General features: G+C 46.0%; 1 protein-coding gene across 1 annotated transcript in view; it reads left to right on the top strand.

The window, feature by feature from the left end:
- Positions 1–5,551: 5,551 nt before the first annotated feature.
- MAPK1 (mitogen-activated protein kinase 1) overlaps positions 5,552–18,018 on the top strand; it is a 78,598-nt gene continuing 66,131 nt past the window's right edge. Inside the window, exon 1 of the mRNA XM_049790714.1 lies at positions 5,552–5,711. Within this exon, the coding sequence (XP_049646671.1) occupies positions 5,602–5,711 (110 nt within the window). The 5' untranslated portion in view covers positions 5,552–5,601. The remainder of the gene's footprint in view (positions 5,712–18,018) is intronic.

Below are 18,018 nucleotides of genomic sequence, written 5' to 3'. Positions count from 1 at the left end.
AAACACTGTGCTTTACAAAGTTGCTCATAGTACAGTTGTTCCTGGCATTCCATGTTCCAACACTAATCCCATCACCAGTGTAACATTTTCTCCGCTATTGTCCCTAGTTTTCCACCCATCCTCCACTCCTGTCCCCTTGGCAGACATAAAACAATTTAATTATTTTTTGTTGTTTTGTTTTTTGGATTTTGGGCCATTCCTGGCGATGTTCTAGGATCAGTCCTGGTGCTGCTCAGTGGACCACGTGGGGTCTAGGAATAAAAACTGGGTCAGGGGCCGGAGAGATAGCATGGAGGTAAGGTGTTTGCCGTGCATGCAGAAGGATGGTGGTTTGAATCCCGGCATCCCATATGGTCCCCCGAGCCTGCCAGGAGCAATTTCTGAGCGCAAAGTCAGGAGTAATCCCTGAGCACCACTGGTGTGGCCCAAAAACCAAAAAAAAAGATATATTCACACCTATACATTGCAGTACTAGTAGAATAGCCAAGATATAGAAACAACGTAACTGCCCAACATTATACAAGTAGATAAAGACATTTTGGTGTATATACACAACAAACTGTTATGTAGTCAGAAGAAAAAAAATGAGCTCCTGCAGTGTGTGGCAATTTGGATGAAACTAGGAGAGGGCATCACGTTAAGTGAAATAAGTCAGGGCCAGGACAAATACCAGATGGTGTCATCTGTGATCTATACAAAACAAGGGAAGTGACCATATTGAATGAGTACAAACCGCTTGGTCTTTGATTGCAAAATTGAGATTCCAACTAATGAAGAGGAGAGGAAGAGGTGAAGTGGAGGTAACATGTGAACACAGGTGGATGGATGGCCAGGCACTATGGTAGGGATGAATGTACAGAAACTGTTTCATCAAAGCCATGAAAGATATTATTATAATCATGTTACCTAAATTACAATAGAAACTAATAAGATCTGGACTGGAGTGGTAGGGCATTTGCCTTGCATGTGATAGGACCGAGGTTTGATCCCCTGGCTTCCCATATGGTCCCCCAAGCCAGGAGCTATTTCTGAGTGCATAGCCAGGAGTAATCCCTGAGCATCACTGTGTGTGGCCCAAAAAGCAAAAGAAAAAAAAAAGAAAAAGAAAAAGAAATAAGGGTCAGAGAGATAGTACAGTAATTAGGGCACTTGTCTTGCAATTGATTTTGGTTCTTTATTTAAAAAAATTTAATAATAAGGGGCCGGAGAGATAACATGGAGGTAAGGCATTTACCTTTCATGCAGAAGGTCATCGGTTCGAATCTCAGAATCCCATATGGTCCCCCATGCCTGCCAGGAGCAATTTCTGAGCACGGAGCCAGGAAAAACCCCTGAGCACTGCCGGGTATGACCTAAAAACCACAAAAAAAATTAATAATAATATATTTATTTAAACACCATAAATACAAACATGTTTGTAGATGATCTGGGTTCTATTCCTAGCATTTTTTGTTTTTTTTTGTTTTTGGGCCACATCCGGTGGCACTCAGGGGTTATTCCTTGCTCTGCATTCAGAAATCATTCCTGGCAGTCTCGGGGGACCATATGGGATGCTGGGGTCAGAATCCAGGTCATTCAACAGACGAAAGGCTAAAGAAACTGTGGTACATATACACAATGGAATATGATGCAGCTGTCAGGAGAGATGAAGTCATAAAATTTTCCTATACGTGGATGTACATGGAATCTATTATGCTGAGTGAAATAAGTCAGAGAGAGAGAGAGAGAGAGAGAGAGAGAGAGAGAGAGAGAAAACACAGAATGGTCTCATTCATCTATGGGTTTTAAGAAAAATGAAAGACATTCTTGCAATAATAATTTTCAGACACAAAAGAGAGAAGGGCTGGAAGTTACAGCTCACCTCAGGAAGCTCACCACAAACAGGGATGAGTTTGTTAGAGAAATAACTACATTTCGAACTATCCTAATAATGAGAATGTATGAAGGAAATAGAAAGCCTGTCTAGAGTACAGGCAGGGGGTGGGTGGGGAGCAGGGAGACTTGGGACATTGGTGATGAGAATGTTGCACTGGTGATGGGTGGTGTTCTTTACATGACTGAAACCCAAACAACACAATCATGTATGTAATCAAGGTGTTTAAATAAAAAAAAATATATATATATATATATGACCTGGGGTTATATATATAAAACCCCAGGTCAGTTCTGGGTTGGCTGCTTACAAGGCAAACACCTTACCACTCTGCTATCACTCCAGCCACCACCCCCACCCCCATACCCCAGCATTCTATTAGGTCCTGAGTTCTGCCAGAGTAATTTTATTTTTTAGGTTTTTTTTTTTTTTTGGTCACACCTGGTGGTGCTCAGGAGTTACTCCTGTTCTGCACTCAGAACTCACTCCTGGGACCATATGGGATGCCAGGGTCCATCCTGTGTTGGCCACGTACAAGGCCTTACCGCTGTGCTATCACTTCGGCCCCTATATTTTTTAATTTTTAGATTTTGGGTCACACCTGGCTACATTCAGGGGTTACTCCTGGCTGTGTGCTCAGAAATTACTCCTGGCAGGCTCAGGGACTATATGGGATGTCGGTGATCAAACCTGGGTCAATTGAGTGCAAGGCAAACGCCATACCTGCTGTGCTATGGCTCTGGGCCACTTTTGTTCTCTTTCTATTGTTGGAAGACACACAAATTTGGTGTGATTACCCTTGTCCACCCAAGGATCACACACTTCCATTGTGGTGTTTGCATCTGTACTCCCCCATTATTGCATTCATTTAGGTGTGATGCTTGTGGGGGTCATACCTGTTGACTGTGATATTCTCCAGGAGTTACACACACTTTGACTGCAGTGCTTGCATCCACTAGACTGTACCCTGAAATAATACACTTTGTTCTGAAGTCAGAGCAATAGTACAGGGAACAGGGTGTCTGCCTTGACACAGCCAACCTGGGTTGGTTCAATCTCCAGCATCCCATATAATCACCAAGTACTACCAGGAGTAATTCCTTAGTGCAGAACGAGAGGTAACACACTCTGTTGAAGCATCCAGATGATGAATGAAAGTAACACTGGAGATCCAATTTACTTTTTTATGGTGTCCCATACCTGGCACTATTCAAGCTTAATTCTAGCCTTGTGCTTAGGAATTACTCCCAGTGGTGCTTGGGAAACCATATGGGATGCCAAGGACTGGACCTGAGTCAGCCACGTGCACTTGCCCACTGTTCCATTTCTCCACCCTCCTTTTACCAGAATTGTTGTTGTTGTTGTTGTTGTTTGGGTCACACCCGGCAGCGCTCAGGGATTACTTCTGGCTCTATGTTCAGAAACCACTCCTGGCAGTCTCGGGGAACCATATGGGATGCCGGGATTCGAACCACCAATCTTCTGCATGAAAGGCAAACACCTTACCTCCAAGCTATCTCTCTGGCTCCCCCTTTACCAGGATTTTAAAAACCATTTTCTTCCATTCCCCTTGGAATTGACTAGTCTAATCTTTGCCAGTGTTCAGAAATCTAGGATCAAACATTTTTGAAATTACAATGTTGAACAGTCAGGATGCAGGATCACATATTGCTCTCCTCCCAAATAGGTATTGCCAGGAAACTGGGCTAAAGTCATGGATGGGTCATAGCCTCTCTCCTTAGTTATTCTTAGCAGTCAGCTATTGGATTACACTTTTTCTTTTTCAGCTTCTTTGCGACTCTTTCTGAGTAATCAGTGTCACTTTTTCTAGATGCCCATGTTTTATTAGTGCTTCCCAGCTTTGTTTATATTTCAGTATGCACAAAATTTCAGTCCACCTAGCTCTGTCTTTGATCCTCGATGTCCTTCTCTGCTTCCTTACCCCTTGCACTGCTTTGCATGTCTTCAGAATACTAGATTTGCATGTGCAAATACCCTAACTCTGCCTATCCTAGAATGCAACCTCTAGGAGGGAAATACTAGTTCAAGGAACCTAGTCTTTTGATCTCAACCTTTGTCTTCTTTTGTTTTGGGCCCATCCCTGGGCTTTCAACTCTTTTACTCCAAGCTCAGAGCCTAGAGGTTACTCCTGAAGAGGGCACGTGTGGTCCTTTGCAAGGAACAGAAAAAATCAGCTGGCGTCACCTACATACATGCAAGCCAAGCACCCTAACTAGCCCAATCCTATCCCTTTTCCTCCCCCCCCCCTTTTTTTTTTTTTTGGTTTTTGGGCCACACCTGGCGATGCTCAGGGGTTACTCCTGGTTGTCAGCTCAGAAATAGCTCCTGGCAGACAGGGGGAACCATATAGGACACTGGAATTCGAACCAACCACCTTTGGTCCTGGATCGGCTGCTTGCAAGGCAAACGCCCCTGTGCTATCTCTCCGGGCCCCCTCTCCCCTTTTTTAATTTTTTTGTTTGATTTTTGGGTCACACCCAGCAGTGCTCAGGGTTTACTCCTGGCTCTATGCTCAGAAATTGCTCCTGGCAGACTCAGGGGACCATATGGGATGCCAGGATTTGAACCACAGACCTTCTGCACACAAGGCAAATGCCTTACCTCCATATTATCTTTCCAGTCCCCCCCCCCCTTTTTGAATTTTAAGGTCCATACCCTGTGAGGGTGGACAGTGCTGGGCAGCAGGGAGAACAGGCAATAGTGGAGATGGAACCTAGGCCTCTCTCTCACAGGTAAGACGAGCCAAGGGCCAGGTAGCTGTAAGTCCATTCTTCATTTTTCACTTTCTCACTATACAAATCTCTTTTTTTGAGGGGAGGGGCAAATTCTTTGGTTTGCTTTATGTTTGTGTGTGTGTGTGTGTGTGTGAATCCCTCAGGACCTGGTGCAGTGTGCAGTTATGTGTGTGTGTCCCTCAGGAGGAGGAGGAGGAGGAGGAGGAGGATTGGGTCTCCAAGGCCGCCACACACACACACACACACACACACACACACACACACACACACACACAGACACAGACACACACAGACACACAGACACAGACACACACACACAGACACACACAGACACAGACACACAGACACACACACAGACACAGACACACACAGACACAGACACACAGACACACACAGACACACAGACACACACACACACACACACACACACACACACACACACACACACACACAGCCTCCCGCTGCCTCCCTCCCGCGCGCGCGCGCGGCCTCCTCCTCCTCCTCTCCTCCATCCTCCCCTCCCTCCTCCCACTCCTCCCACTCCGCATGCGCACGTGACCCGCGCGCGGCCCCGCCTCAGCCGCAGCGCCCGGTCCCGAGGCGGCAGCTTCCGCCGGGCGCGACGAGGCCACGCCCCAGCACCCTCAAACATCCAATCATCACTTGTTCTTTCCAAGCCACGCCCCAAGACGCCTCCCTCCTCCCTCCTCCCCTCCTCCCGTCCGCCCGCCAGCCCGTCCGTCCGTCAGTCAGCCAGTGAGGCTGTGGCGGCCGCGGACGCGTCGGCGCTCGCTCTCCCGCGCCCGGCCCTTTCTCCAGCCCCGCGGCGGCGCTTTCGGGGTTCCTTCCTGCTCCCCGCAGAGGCGGCTGCACGTTGGGGAGCGGGTCCCCCCGAAGAGACCCTGAGGCGAGAGGGGGAGAGAAAGAGAGAGAGAGAGAGAGTGAGGCGGCCGCGGCGGCCCGGGAGGCAACATGGCGTCGGCGGGCGCGGGCCCCGAGATGGTCCGCGGGCAGGTGTTCGACGTGGGGCCGCGCTACACCAACCTGTCGTACATCGGCGAGGGCGCCTACGGCATGGTGTGGTGAGTGTCGGCCGCGGCCTCGGGGTGTCCCCTGGGGCCGGGGGGCCGCGCCTCCCTCTGGCGCCCACAGACAGACAGACAGACCGACAGGCCGCCTGTGGGCCTCGCCGCGCCTCGCCTCGCCTCCCCCGGCCTCCGCGCCTGAGGACGATCGCCCTGTGCGGGGGGGATCCGGAGCCCCAAGTGGGGTGTCCACCCCCACCCTCACCCCGGGTGGAGGCGAAGGCGGAGGCGGGGACTCTGCATGCCCAGAATGCTGGGGGTGAGGGCCCCCCCCCCCCCCGCGCAGCAGCCAGTCCCCTGAGATCTGGGGGTGCCTCGCCTGTGCTGCTTTTGAGGCGCCTCACTTGGACCCATCCCGGGTGCGAGGGATGAAGCCTGTGCTCTGGAATGGGGAGGGGGTGGAGGGGAGGAGGGGAGCGACCCCCCCCATTTTATTTCATGTCATTTCATTTCACTACCCTCGCAGCCTGCAGCACCCCGAGAAACCCTCCCTCCCCCCCCCGAGTTTTCTGCTTCCTCCCCCCCCCTCCACCGCATATACACCAACATCACCATCATCACCCATCATGATTTGAACGTCCGTCCCTGCCGACTATGGGGGGGGACATGCCTTCTGGACGCCTCTGCACCATCACCATCACCACCCCGTGCGGGGCGCTTTGCAGCTAGCTCCCCAAGTTCTTCATTGCAGCGGGTCTTTTCTTGCTCTGGGCCATCTGTCTGTCTGTCTGTCGCCCGTTACTGACCAGTCCATGGCAGTCGGGCTCCCTCCCCACCCCAACCTCCCAGGCGCTGCTTGCTTCTCGGCGCCCATTCGGGACTGGACTGGGCGCGGTAAGTCAAGTCGAGCTGCACGCCCAGGCAAGGCAGGCGCGATCGATCGATCGATTGATCGCTTGCTTGCTTGCTTGCTGTCAATCGGGCTGCTGTGCTACTGCAGACCCCCCCCCCCACACTCACTGACCCATAGGCGGGCTCCCCACCCTCCCACTTGCATTCATCCGGGCCTCTCTCCGAAACGCTACGCAATGCAACGCAACGCAACGCAATGCAATGCAACAGCGCAGAGCAGAGCACAGCAGCAGCATCGGGGGCCCCAGATCGAAGGTGTTGGCAGGAATTATTAGTCAGGGGTGCTCAGTGTGGGTGAGGGCAGGAGGGGAGCCTGCGCTCGCTTGCTCTCTCACTCAAAGCCACCTCGCCTCGCGTGAATCTTCTGCTGCAAGGTAGCAGGCTGATTGCCTATCTGGACACTGATGGGCACTGTGCTAGCTTCATTACATTCATTGCTTTTTGTGGGCAACCACCTTGGAGGAGTAAGCAAGGTGATGTTTATTTTTTTGCTGGGCAGAGTATTTCTGTGATGCCAGTTCCTAAAAATCACACCTCCTAAAGGGTTAAACTGGAGGTGGGAGATGGAGATGCTATTTTCAACCTTACAGCTCTTTCCATTACTTTGGGGGGGGGGGGGTTTGGACCACATCCAGCGGTGCAGGAGTTACTCTTGGCCTGCTCTCACAAATTACTCCTGGCAGGATCGGGGTCCATCTGGGATCGAACCTGGCCATCAAACCTAGGGTTGGCTGTTTGCAAGGCAAACACCCTATCCATTGTGCTATTACTCCGGGCTTTCTTTTCTTTTCTTTTTTTTCTTTTATCTTGTAGGGGAAGGTAGCGGTGCTCGGGGCTTACTCCTATCAGTATTCAAGGGTCCCACTATGGTGCCGGGGATCTAACCAGGGTTAGTGGTGTGCAAGGCAAGTTTGCCTTTACTCCTGTACTATCTATTGGCTCCTCTGCTTTTCTTTAGTGTGACTGATTGTTTTAGATCTCTCTCTCTCTCTCTCTCTCTCTCTCTCTCTCTCTCTCTCTCTCTCTCTCTCTCTCTCTCTCTCTCTCTCTCTCTCTCTCTCTCACACACACACACACACATATATTTATGGTTACAAGCAAATTATTTTATATGCATTCAAAACACGAATGGTCATAATTTTATAAATGCCAATAGGAAGCATGTTTTTTTTTTATCAAATAACAGGTAGGAAGACTAAGTTAAATTTTTAAAAGGCTGCTTAAAATGTTTGCTTTTGTTATCATTCAGTAGAATGTTTCACAGTATACAGCTGTGAACATTAATGTGAATTTTAGGGTTTAGGAACCCTAAAATAAATTGAATTATGTCAGGTCTAAAAGAAGTAAGACTACAAGAGTGCAAAGTACTACATCATTTCTGTTATACATATGATTGTTGTACCTGCTGTTAAGTAAACAGCTCACTGTGATAAGCTAAGAATTGCGTATTGGGGGGCCGGCAAGGTGGCGCTAGAGGTAAGGTGTCTGCCTTGCAAGCGCTAGCCGAGGAAGGACCACAGTTCGATTCCCGGCGACCCATATGGTCCCCCCAAGCCAGGGGCGATTTCTGAGCACTTAGCCAGGAGTAACCCCTGAGCATCAAATGGGTGTGGCCTGAAAAACCAAAAAAAAAAAAAAAAAGAATTGCCTATTGGGCCAGAGAGATAGCATGGAGGTAAGATGTTTGCCTTGCATGCAGAAAGTCAGTGATTCGAATCCAGGCATCCCATTTGGTCCCCCGAGCCTGCTAGGAGCGATTTCTGAGCATAGAGCCAGGAGTAGCTCCTGAACACTGCTGGTCTGACCCAAAAACCAAAAAAAAAAAAAAAAAAAAGAAAAAAAGAATAGGCAATTATTTCTATCACTACAGTAGACTTATCACTGCTAGACCTAAGTTTCTCTCAGAAAAGTATATAATTTTTATTTTAATATAAATACAAATACAAGTCTGATTGAATTAGAATTGTGGGTCCAGGTGATCACATTTTATCCTAGACTGCTATATTATCCATAGTATAAATAAACCATATTTTGTTTAAAGTTTTATTGATTGGTTGATTTGGGGGCCACACCTGGTGGCACTCAGAGGTTACTCCTCTCTGCGATCAGAAATTGCCCCTTGAATAGACTTCTGAGCACAGAGCCAGGAGTAACCTCTGGGTGCTGCTGGATGTGACCAAAAACAAAAAGGAAAAAAAGAAAGTGCCCCTGGCAGGCTTGGGGGACCATATGGGATGCCGGGAATGAACCTGGGTTCGTCCTGGGCCAGCTGTGTGTAAGGCAAACACCCTACCGCTGTGCTCCAGCCCTGTAGTGTGTTTTAGAGTTTAACAAATAATGGTATAGGGCCTGGTGTGATAGTATAGCAGGTAGGGCACTTGCTTTGTAATGCTAGTCCGGGTTTGATCCCTGGCATCCCATATGGTCCCTCAGCCTGCCAGGAGTGATTCTTTTTTGTTTATTGTTTGTTTTTGTTTTTTTTTTTTGTATTTGTGCCACATAGGGTTGAGGAATGAACCCTTCTACCTGGGTTGGCCTTATGCAAAGCAAATGCTTTCCCCCCTCTGGCCCCTAGAGTGATTCTTGAATGCATAGCCAGGCATAAACCCAGAGCATCAATAGGTGTAGCCCAGAAACAACAATTAACAACAAAATGATGAATAGTGCTGGCCTTTGTTAATATTTAGATACTGACATTAAAACTTAATGCTTCCAGAAAGTTTTAAGACTTTCAGACAAAGTTATTTTTCTGGACCAGTTTATTAGGAATTTTGTCTGTCTTTTCTTATTATTAAATTGTTTTTTATCTTTGGTATGTTGAACCAAACTATTAAAAGTACATACATGAAACATGCTAGTACCACACCCTCCACTATTGTCCTAATGTCCCTCCATCTAGCCCCTTCCCTGGTGTAAACTTTCTACAGGAATCTAGTTCTCAGTTCTGTTGCCTTTGGGCATTTGCTATTACCTTATTATGCTTCTTTATATCCCATATATGAGAGACATCATTCTATGTCTCTCTCCTTTCCTTTTTTTTTGTTTTGTTTTGTTTTTTGGGTCACACCTGGTGATGCTCAGGGGTTCCTCCCGGCTATGCACTCAGAAATCGCTCCTGGCTTGGGGGACCATATGTGACACCGGGGGATGGAACCACAGTCTGTCCTAGGCTAGTGAGGGCAAGGTAGACTGCTCCGACCCCTGTGTCTGTCTCTTGTGTAACTTCACTCAGCCTGATACTCTCCAGATCCATCCATAGAGTAGTAAATTAAATGATTTAATTTGCTCTTAAGAGTAGTATTCTGGGGGCCGGGCGGTGGCGCTAAAGGTAAGGTGCCTGCCTTGCCTGCGCTTGCCTTGGATGGACCGCGGTTCGATCCCCCGGTGCCCCATATGGTCCCCCAAGCTAGGAGCAACTTCTGAGCACATAGCCAGGAGTAACCCCTGAGCGTTACTGGGTGTGGCCCAAAAACCAAAAAAAAAAAAAAAAAAAAAGAGTAGTATTCTGGAAAAAAAAAAAGAGTAATATTTTGGGGGCCGGTGAGGTGGCGCTAGAGGTAAGGTGTCTGCCTTGCAAGCGCTAGCCAAGGAAGGACCGCAGTTCAATCCCCCGGTGTCCCATATGGTCCCCCCAAGCCAGGGGCAATTTCTGAGCGCTTAGCCAGGAATAACCCCTGAGCATCAAACGGGTGTGGCCTGAAAAACCAAAAAAAAAAAAAGAGTAGTATTCTGTTGTGTACCATAATTTCCTTATCCACTCGTGCTTGTACACTGGGTTGCTTTCAGGGTAGAGTCTTTGGGCTTTTTGAGTAGATGCCAAGAAGTGGAATTACTGGATCATATGGAAGCTTAATTCTTAATTTTTTGAGGCGTTTCAATGCTGTTTTCTAAAAAGGTTAAAGCAGTCAGCATTCCTACCAGCAGTGAATGACCGTTTCTTTTTTCCCACTTCCACTACGACACTGGTTGTTTTGTTCTTTGTGATGTGTTTTAGTCTCACAGGTGTGAGAGGATTTTTTTAAATTTGGAATGGTTCTTTTTTTTTAAATTATCTTTATTTAAACACCGTGATTACAAATATGATTGTAGTTGTATGATAACAGTCATGTAAAGAACACCCCCCTTTACCAGTGCAAGATTCCCACCACCAATTTCCCAGATCTTCCTCCCCACCCCACCCACACTGTACTCAAGACAGGCTTTCTATTTCCCTCATTCATTCACATTGTTATGATAGTTTTCAGTGTAGTTATTTCTCTAACTGCACTCATCACTCTTTGTGGTGAGCTTCATGTCATGAGCTGCACCTACATGGGAAGATGGGGAGAAATAAGGGTTGGGACTGAGGCAGTAAAAGATTAGAAATGAGTTTTGTAGGGCAGTATCAAGGTCACAATACAAGATGGATATTATGCATATATAAACTATATGCATACAATACTACCAATAGGAGACCAAGGAGAAAAAATTTCCAGTGACCCAACATAAACCAGTGCTAGAACGACCCGCCCTCCTCCCAAAGCTAATTCCCATTACTGTAGGGAGAGGTAGGGGGAAAGCCTGATGACCCCTATAGAGCCCACCTGGACTGGTGCCCAGGGAAGGCCTGGAGTCCAAGCATCCCAGCACTCCCCAGGCTAGGGAGAAGGCCTCCGGCATGGGGCCTCCCCAAACCCCATTCCTGGGAAGAGCTGACCTCCAGAATCAAAGGGGAAAACGGAAGCCAGATATCTGGCCACAAGAGGATTTGTTTTGTTTTTGGGCCACACTCAGTGGCGCTTAGGGCTTATTCTTGGCTCTGTGCTCAGAAATTACTCAATTGGTCCTGGCAGCTTGGAGGACCATAGGGAATGCCGGGGATCGAGACCAGTCGGTCCCTGGTCAGCTGCGTGCAGGGAAAACACCCTACCCGTTGTGCTATCACTCTGGCTCCGGAATTTTGTATTTTCTAATCATTATAATGTAAGCAATAAAGATATAAAATGGGATTTGATTGGGTCTTTAAGAGTAGTTGGCCCGGAGAGATAGCACAGAGGCGTTTGCCTTGCAAGCAGCCGATCCAGGACCAAAGGTGGTTGGTTCGAATCCCGGTGTCCCATATGGTCCCCTGTGCCTGCCAGGAGCTATTTCTGAGCAGACAGCCAGGAGTAACCCGAGCATTGCCGGGTGTGACCCAAAAACCAAAAAAAAAAAAAAAAAAAAAGAGTAGTTGTAGTATGTGAATGCATGAGGAAGTAGAAAGCCTGTCTAGAGTACAGGGGATGGGGAGGAGGGAGATTTGGAAATTGGTGATGGGAATGTTGCACCGGTGAAGGGGGGGTGTTCTTTACATGACTGAAACCCAACTACAATCTGTTTGTAATCAAGGTGTTTAAATAAAGATATTAATAAAAAAAAAAGAGTAGGTGTAGTTTTGTTAATATACACAAGTGGTAATTTGAGTTATAGAATAAAGTCCAGGAAAACTAAATAGGTGGCAAACTGTATGGAGAACCATTGGTATTTTTGTAAGAGGTAGTCAGTGATCAGTTGTGAAAATTTCAGGGAAATAGATCAAAACACTGGTGGAAATCGGAGGTGGGGGGGGACAGAACTAGGTGCTTTAATTAGGCTAGAGGTAAAGTATTAATATGGTATCTGGGGGCCGGGCGGTGGCGCTCGAGGTAAGGTGCCTGCCTTACCTGCGCTAGCCTAGGAGACGGACCGCGGTTCGATCCCCCGGCGTCCCATATGGTCCCCCAAGCCAGGAGAGACTTCTGAGCGCATAGCCAGGAGTAACCCCTGAGCGTCACCGGGTGTGGCCCAAAAACCAAAAAAAAAAAAAAAAAAATGGTATCTATATAAAGTAGCAGATAGAGAGGCAAAAGGCCTTAGACTAACATAATTATGGCAAGAAGAAGAAGTAAAAGATGAGGAAATCTGAGCGGGTAAGAGACTGAGCTTCTCTAGTTTGGGAACCAGGTAAATGATTGTGTCTAAGAGAAGCAATATTGTAGGTAGAACAGGTTTGTTAGAAAGTACGCTCTGATTTGAACTGGTTAAGTTTGTCAAGCCTATTTTGATTATATAGTAAGCATTTTGAAATTAGTAAGAAATAAAAGCTGGAAATATAAATTGTGTAAGTGGTAGTCTTTTTTTTTGTTTTATTTTGTTATGTTTTTTGGGTCATACCCAGCAGTGGTCAGGAGTTACACCTGGCTCTATACTCAGAAATTGCTCCTGGCAGGCTCGGGGGACCGTATAGGATGCCATGATTTGAACCACCGACCTTCTGCATGCAAGGCAAGTGCCTTACCTCCATGCTATCTCTCCAACCCTTTAAGTGGTAGTCTTATATGAGGTTATTGGTTGGGTAAAAATTGTAAACAGGATTATCTTATTAAGGACCTGGTCACTGGTCCTTCTGTTTATGCTTATCTTTTAAAAATATACAATAAGCCATTTATAGCATATAGTAATTTATTTTCAAAGGAACATTATCCCAAGAAAGATTCAAAGTGATAAGTAGGGTGCTTTGCTTTTCACATGGCACACCTGGACTCAATCCTTGGTACCATATATGTATGGTCTGTTCCCTGAGCCCCGCCAGAAGAGATCCCTGAGTATGTAAAACCAGGAGTAAACTAATCACTGCTAACACAACAAAAACAAAAAGAAGCACTAGGTAGTAGAGTTCATGCTTAGTATGTGTAGGACATAGTCGCATCCTTGGTATTGCATGACTCCCGAATTGGGAGTGGTCTGTATGAAAAAAGCAAAACCAAGAACTACTGAGATAGAACACAAAGACTGAAGAGGTAACTGGCAAATACATACTTTAATTTTATTATATGGGGGTGGGGGAGTTGGGCCACACCTAGAGTTGCTCAGGGGTTACTACTTTTGGCTCTGCTCAGAAATCACTCCTGGCTGGTTTGGGGGACCATATGGAATGGTAGCACCACTCTGGCCTCGACCCCAAATACTTTTAAAAGATGAACAAGAGCAGAAAAGTATGAGGCCTGGTTAGATATATATATGAACCCAAAAGAAAAGAAGAAAAGATCTGAGAAGAGAAATGGAAACTGTTATTCATCTTTTTATTAACTTAGATAAGCAAGTATCTATTTTGGATAAGTTGCGTTTGAAACACTTTCTGAATGTGGCTCAGAGTTTATCGGGTCGTCCTTAGAGATACTGATTGAAGGCTGAGATAGACAAAATAGGGAAAATGTGAGAACTGAGTCAACTTTCGGTGTCAGTAGAGGTCAAGTTGCTGAAATGAAAAGAACTGAGAACTGATTGATGGTCCTAGACCAGAGAACTGGGAGTGCACCTTATTAAAGGACTCTGGGGGACAATGGTCTTTTAGGAACTGGTTTTGAATGCTGTAGAAGGGCAATTGCTGTTTGAATACAAACTTTGGAATTGTTTTACTTCCTGGATAAAAACTCCAGAATTTCAGAAAAAAAATCTTCTTTGTGATTCCCATTTCTAATGGTATATAAATCTTGTCCTCTTAAAGTTTTAGTTAATGATAGTGGCAAACAGTTTTGTTTTTTAGTTTTTTTTGTTTTTGTTTTTGTTTTTGTTTTTTTTTGGTTTTGGTTTTTGGGCCACACCTGGCGGTGCTCAGGGGTTACTCCTGGCTGTCTGCTCAGAAATAGCTCCTGGCAGGCACGGGGACCATATGGGACACCGGGATTCGAACCAACCACCTTTGGTCCTGGATCGGCTGCTTGCAAGGCAAAGCAGCTGTGCTATCTCTCAGGGCCCGTGGCAAACAGTTTTACCGTTGGACAATTTGTTTTGCTTTATTTAGATATATCAATTAGTTCTAATCCACATTTATAAAGATGATCAGTCATCTTGTGAGGAAACTTGAGATAGGTTAAATTGCCTAAGGACAGTAATTTTAGGTGTCAAATAGGAAGTGGTAAAACATGGTAGTTGATTTTGTTGTTGTTTGTTTTGGGGCCACACCCAGTGACACTCAGGTTACTCCTTGTTCTTTGCTCAGAAATTGCTCCTGGCTTGGGGGATCATATGGGATGCTGGGGGATGGAACCACTGGTCCATCCTAGGCTAGCGTGGGCAAGGCAGATTACTGCTTCGACCCCAGGTAGTTGATTTTTTTGGTTTCGGGCCACACCCTTCAGTGTTCAGTGTTTACTCTTTACTATGCACTCAGGAATTACTACTGTGATGCTAGGGGTATAATATGGGATTTTCTGTGTGCCAGGCAAGTATCCTACCCACTGTACTATCATTCTGGCCCTGAATTTCACAATTTTGTTTGCATCTTAAGTGATGTTTATTCTAGAAATCTGAGTTGAGAAAAATGTTTTTAATAACAAGATACATATCTGCTTTTGCTTATATCACTTTTTAATGTAGTTTTTTTTTCTTTGTGGGGAGTGGGGGGAAGGAGTTTTCTAAACCCAGCTTGTTGTTCAGTGTCTGCTTCAATTCTTTGTTCGGGGATTGTTCCTGGTAGTATTTGGGGACCATATGGCCCAGGGATTAAACCAGAGTCCTATATGCAAATCATGTTCTCTAGCGTTTTGCACTGTTGCCCTTGGCCCCCTTTTATCCTAAAAACAAAAAGTGTTTTGTGAGTGAATATCTGTTACATGCCAAGATACACAACACCTCTATTGCTTTTCAAAGTTCAAATAGTGGAATAGAATTGAACAAAGAACTTTTTTTTTCTTTGGTATTTTGGGTCACACCCGACACTGCTATAGGGGTTTACTTCTGGCTCTTCACTCAGAAATTACTCCTAGCATGCTGGGGATAGGGGAGGGAACCAGGCATGGAATGCTAGGGATTGAACCTGGGTCAGCTGTGTTTAAGGCAGATGCCCTATCCACTGTGCTATGGCTCAGGCCCTGAACAAGGACCTTCTTATTAACCCGGGCCTGAGAGATAGTATAAGGATTAAGGCAAGGCGCTTGCATGTGGCTTACTCCAGTTTCCTCTTCAAGCACCAACAGAGTCATTTTTGACTAGAGAATCAAGAATAGCCTCTGAGTACAGAGTAAAATTAGAGAAAGCAAAAACAATTCACAAAATCTGAGAATAGGGGCCATAGTGGTAGCACAGCGATCGGGCATCTGCCTCGCATGTGGCTGACCCTGGACAGATGCAGGTTCAATTCTGCATCCCATGGTCCCCCAAGCCAGAAGTGATTTTGATTTCTGAGTGCAGAAGGCAGGAGTAACCCCTGAGCGCCACGTATATTCCCCCCCCCCCAAAAAAAAAAAAAACTAATGAGAATAAATGGGCAGAAAGAGATTTTCTTGGGGGAGGGTGGGAGATATTCCCAAGCAGTGCGCAAATGCTCGGGAATCTGAAGGCCATTCCCAGAAATACTTGGCTTCGTTGTTCAGGCCTGAAGGGTCAAAGCTGAAGATCACCAGACTACAACTGGCGGTGGTTGAGGGTCCCACCAACACTCTATCTGGTGCTGCTTGGGAACTATGGGGCCCTCCATAAGCAAGGCATGTGCTCTAGGCCTTTTATGACAAGACCAAACTCCTTAGTAAGTAAAGTCTCAGTTATTAGTTCTTCCCAACAGCCTCAATTTTAACTTTTATCCCCAAAGCACTTACCACTTCTGTTATCCCAAAATACCCTTCATTTTCTTTTCCTGACTCGATGAATATGCTTTTTATTTTCCTGGGGAGGGGGAGTGAGGGACAACATCCTGCAGTGCTCAGGGTTTACTTCTGGCAGGTTAGGGGGACCATATAGGGTGCCAAGGATTGGACCCAAGCCAGTCATATGCATGGCTTTACCTGCTATACTATCTCTGTGGCACCATGAAAATGCTCCTTTCACATTGCACTTCTGGATGTACATTTTATTCTACCTATTAAAAACAAATTTTTTTTTGTTCCTTTGCTTTTGTTCCTTTGTTTTTGTTCCATACCTAGTGGTGCCTAGAGATCACTTTCAGTGATATTCCATGTATACTAGCTCTTTTTGCTATTTCTCTGGACTTAGAATATACTTTTCTTTTTCTTTTCTTTTTTTTTTTTTTTTTTTTTTTTTTGTTTTTGGGCCACACCTGGCTGTGCTCAGAGGTTATTCCTGGCTGTCTGCTCAGAAATAGCTCCTGGCAGGCACAGGGGACCATATGGGACACCGGGATTTGAACCAACGACCTTTGGTCCTGGATCGGCTGCTTGCAAGGCAAACGCCGCTGTGCTATCTCTCCAGGCCCAGAATATACTTTTCTTTGTTTGGGCCACACCTGATAGTACTTAGGGGAACATGTGTGGTACTGAGGATCAAACCCAGGCACCCTGAATACAAAGCATGTACCCACCGAGCTCTCTCCCTGGTTCCTAGGATGTATTTCTTTGGGAGAGAATGTTTTACCTTGACCCTGAGATACTTTTGGCTTCTTTGCCTCTTTTATACTTCTTGGTGATCTCACACATTGGAGCATCAGTAGAACCAATGTTCTGTGAAGTCCCTCGGAGATTTTTTTTTTTTTTTTCTTTAAAGCCAGTCAAATTGAGCAGTGGCCCTCAGAGATTCTTAGTCTGAGGGCAAGCTCTGGGTTCTGACCCATGGGCAGTTGGAGCTGGTGATTGGTAGTGTCTGGCTGGGATATTCCACAATTAATATTAGTTGCAAGCCTGCTTTGCTTTTTAGGTGCCATGATTTCAAAGTCATTTTTATCTTCTTTGGGATGTTATTTTTACTTTACAGGTAAGGAAACTTGGTATAAGATACTTATATAGCAGATGAAGATTTGTTTAGATTCCAAACACTGTTTACTTTTTGTTATTTTGTTTTGGGTCCACATAGGCAGGGCTTATTTCTCAAGAATCACTCCTCGTGGGCTGGGGGAGGGGGGACTATATGGGATACTGAGGACCAAACCCAGGTTGGTTACATGCAAGGCAAATGACCTACCAGCAGTATTAAAACTCTGGCCCTCAAAACTGGTTACCTTTTTATTTTCCTTTTTGGGCCACACCCAATGACACTCAGGGGTTACTCCTGGCTATACACTCAGAAATCTCTCCAGGTTTGGGGGACGCCAGGGATTAAACCGAGGTCTGTCCTAGGTTAGCACATGCAAGGCACACGCCCTACCGCTTGCACTACTGCTTTGGCCCCAAAACTGGTTACTTTTTAAGACTATTCTAAGCTTTCTCTGTTATACCAAGCTATTTTGAAATATGCTTCTTACAGCCTATGCTATATAAAATAATCAGTTTTAGTTGACTTGGGCCTGTTGAGATGGCAGGAAGAAAAAGCAGGATTTTTTTTTTTTTTGAGTGTGGTAGGGTCAAAATAACTCAGTTTTTATCAGGAAAATACCAGTAATAATTTGATCAGTATTTAACTTTTTTTTTTTTTTTGGGCCACACCCGGCAGTGCTCAGGGGTTACTCCTGGGTATCTGTTCAGAAATAGGTCCTGGCAGGCACGGGGGACCATATGGGACACCGGGA

The sequence above is a fragment of the Suncus etruscus genome, chromosome 17 (assembly GCF_024139225.1).
Source record: "Suncus etruscus isolate mSunEtr1 chromosome 17, mSunEtr1.pri.cur, whole genome shotgun sequence".
NCBI classification, from domain to species: domain Eukaryota; kingdom Metazoa; phylum Chordata; class Mammalia; order Eulipotyphla; family Soricidae; genus Suncus; species Suncus etruscus.
This window is presented reverse-complemented; position numbering and strand designations above follow the sequence as displayed.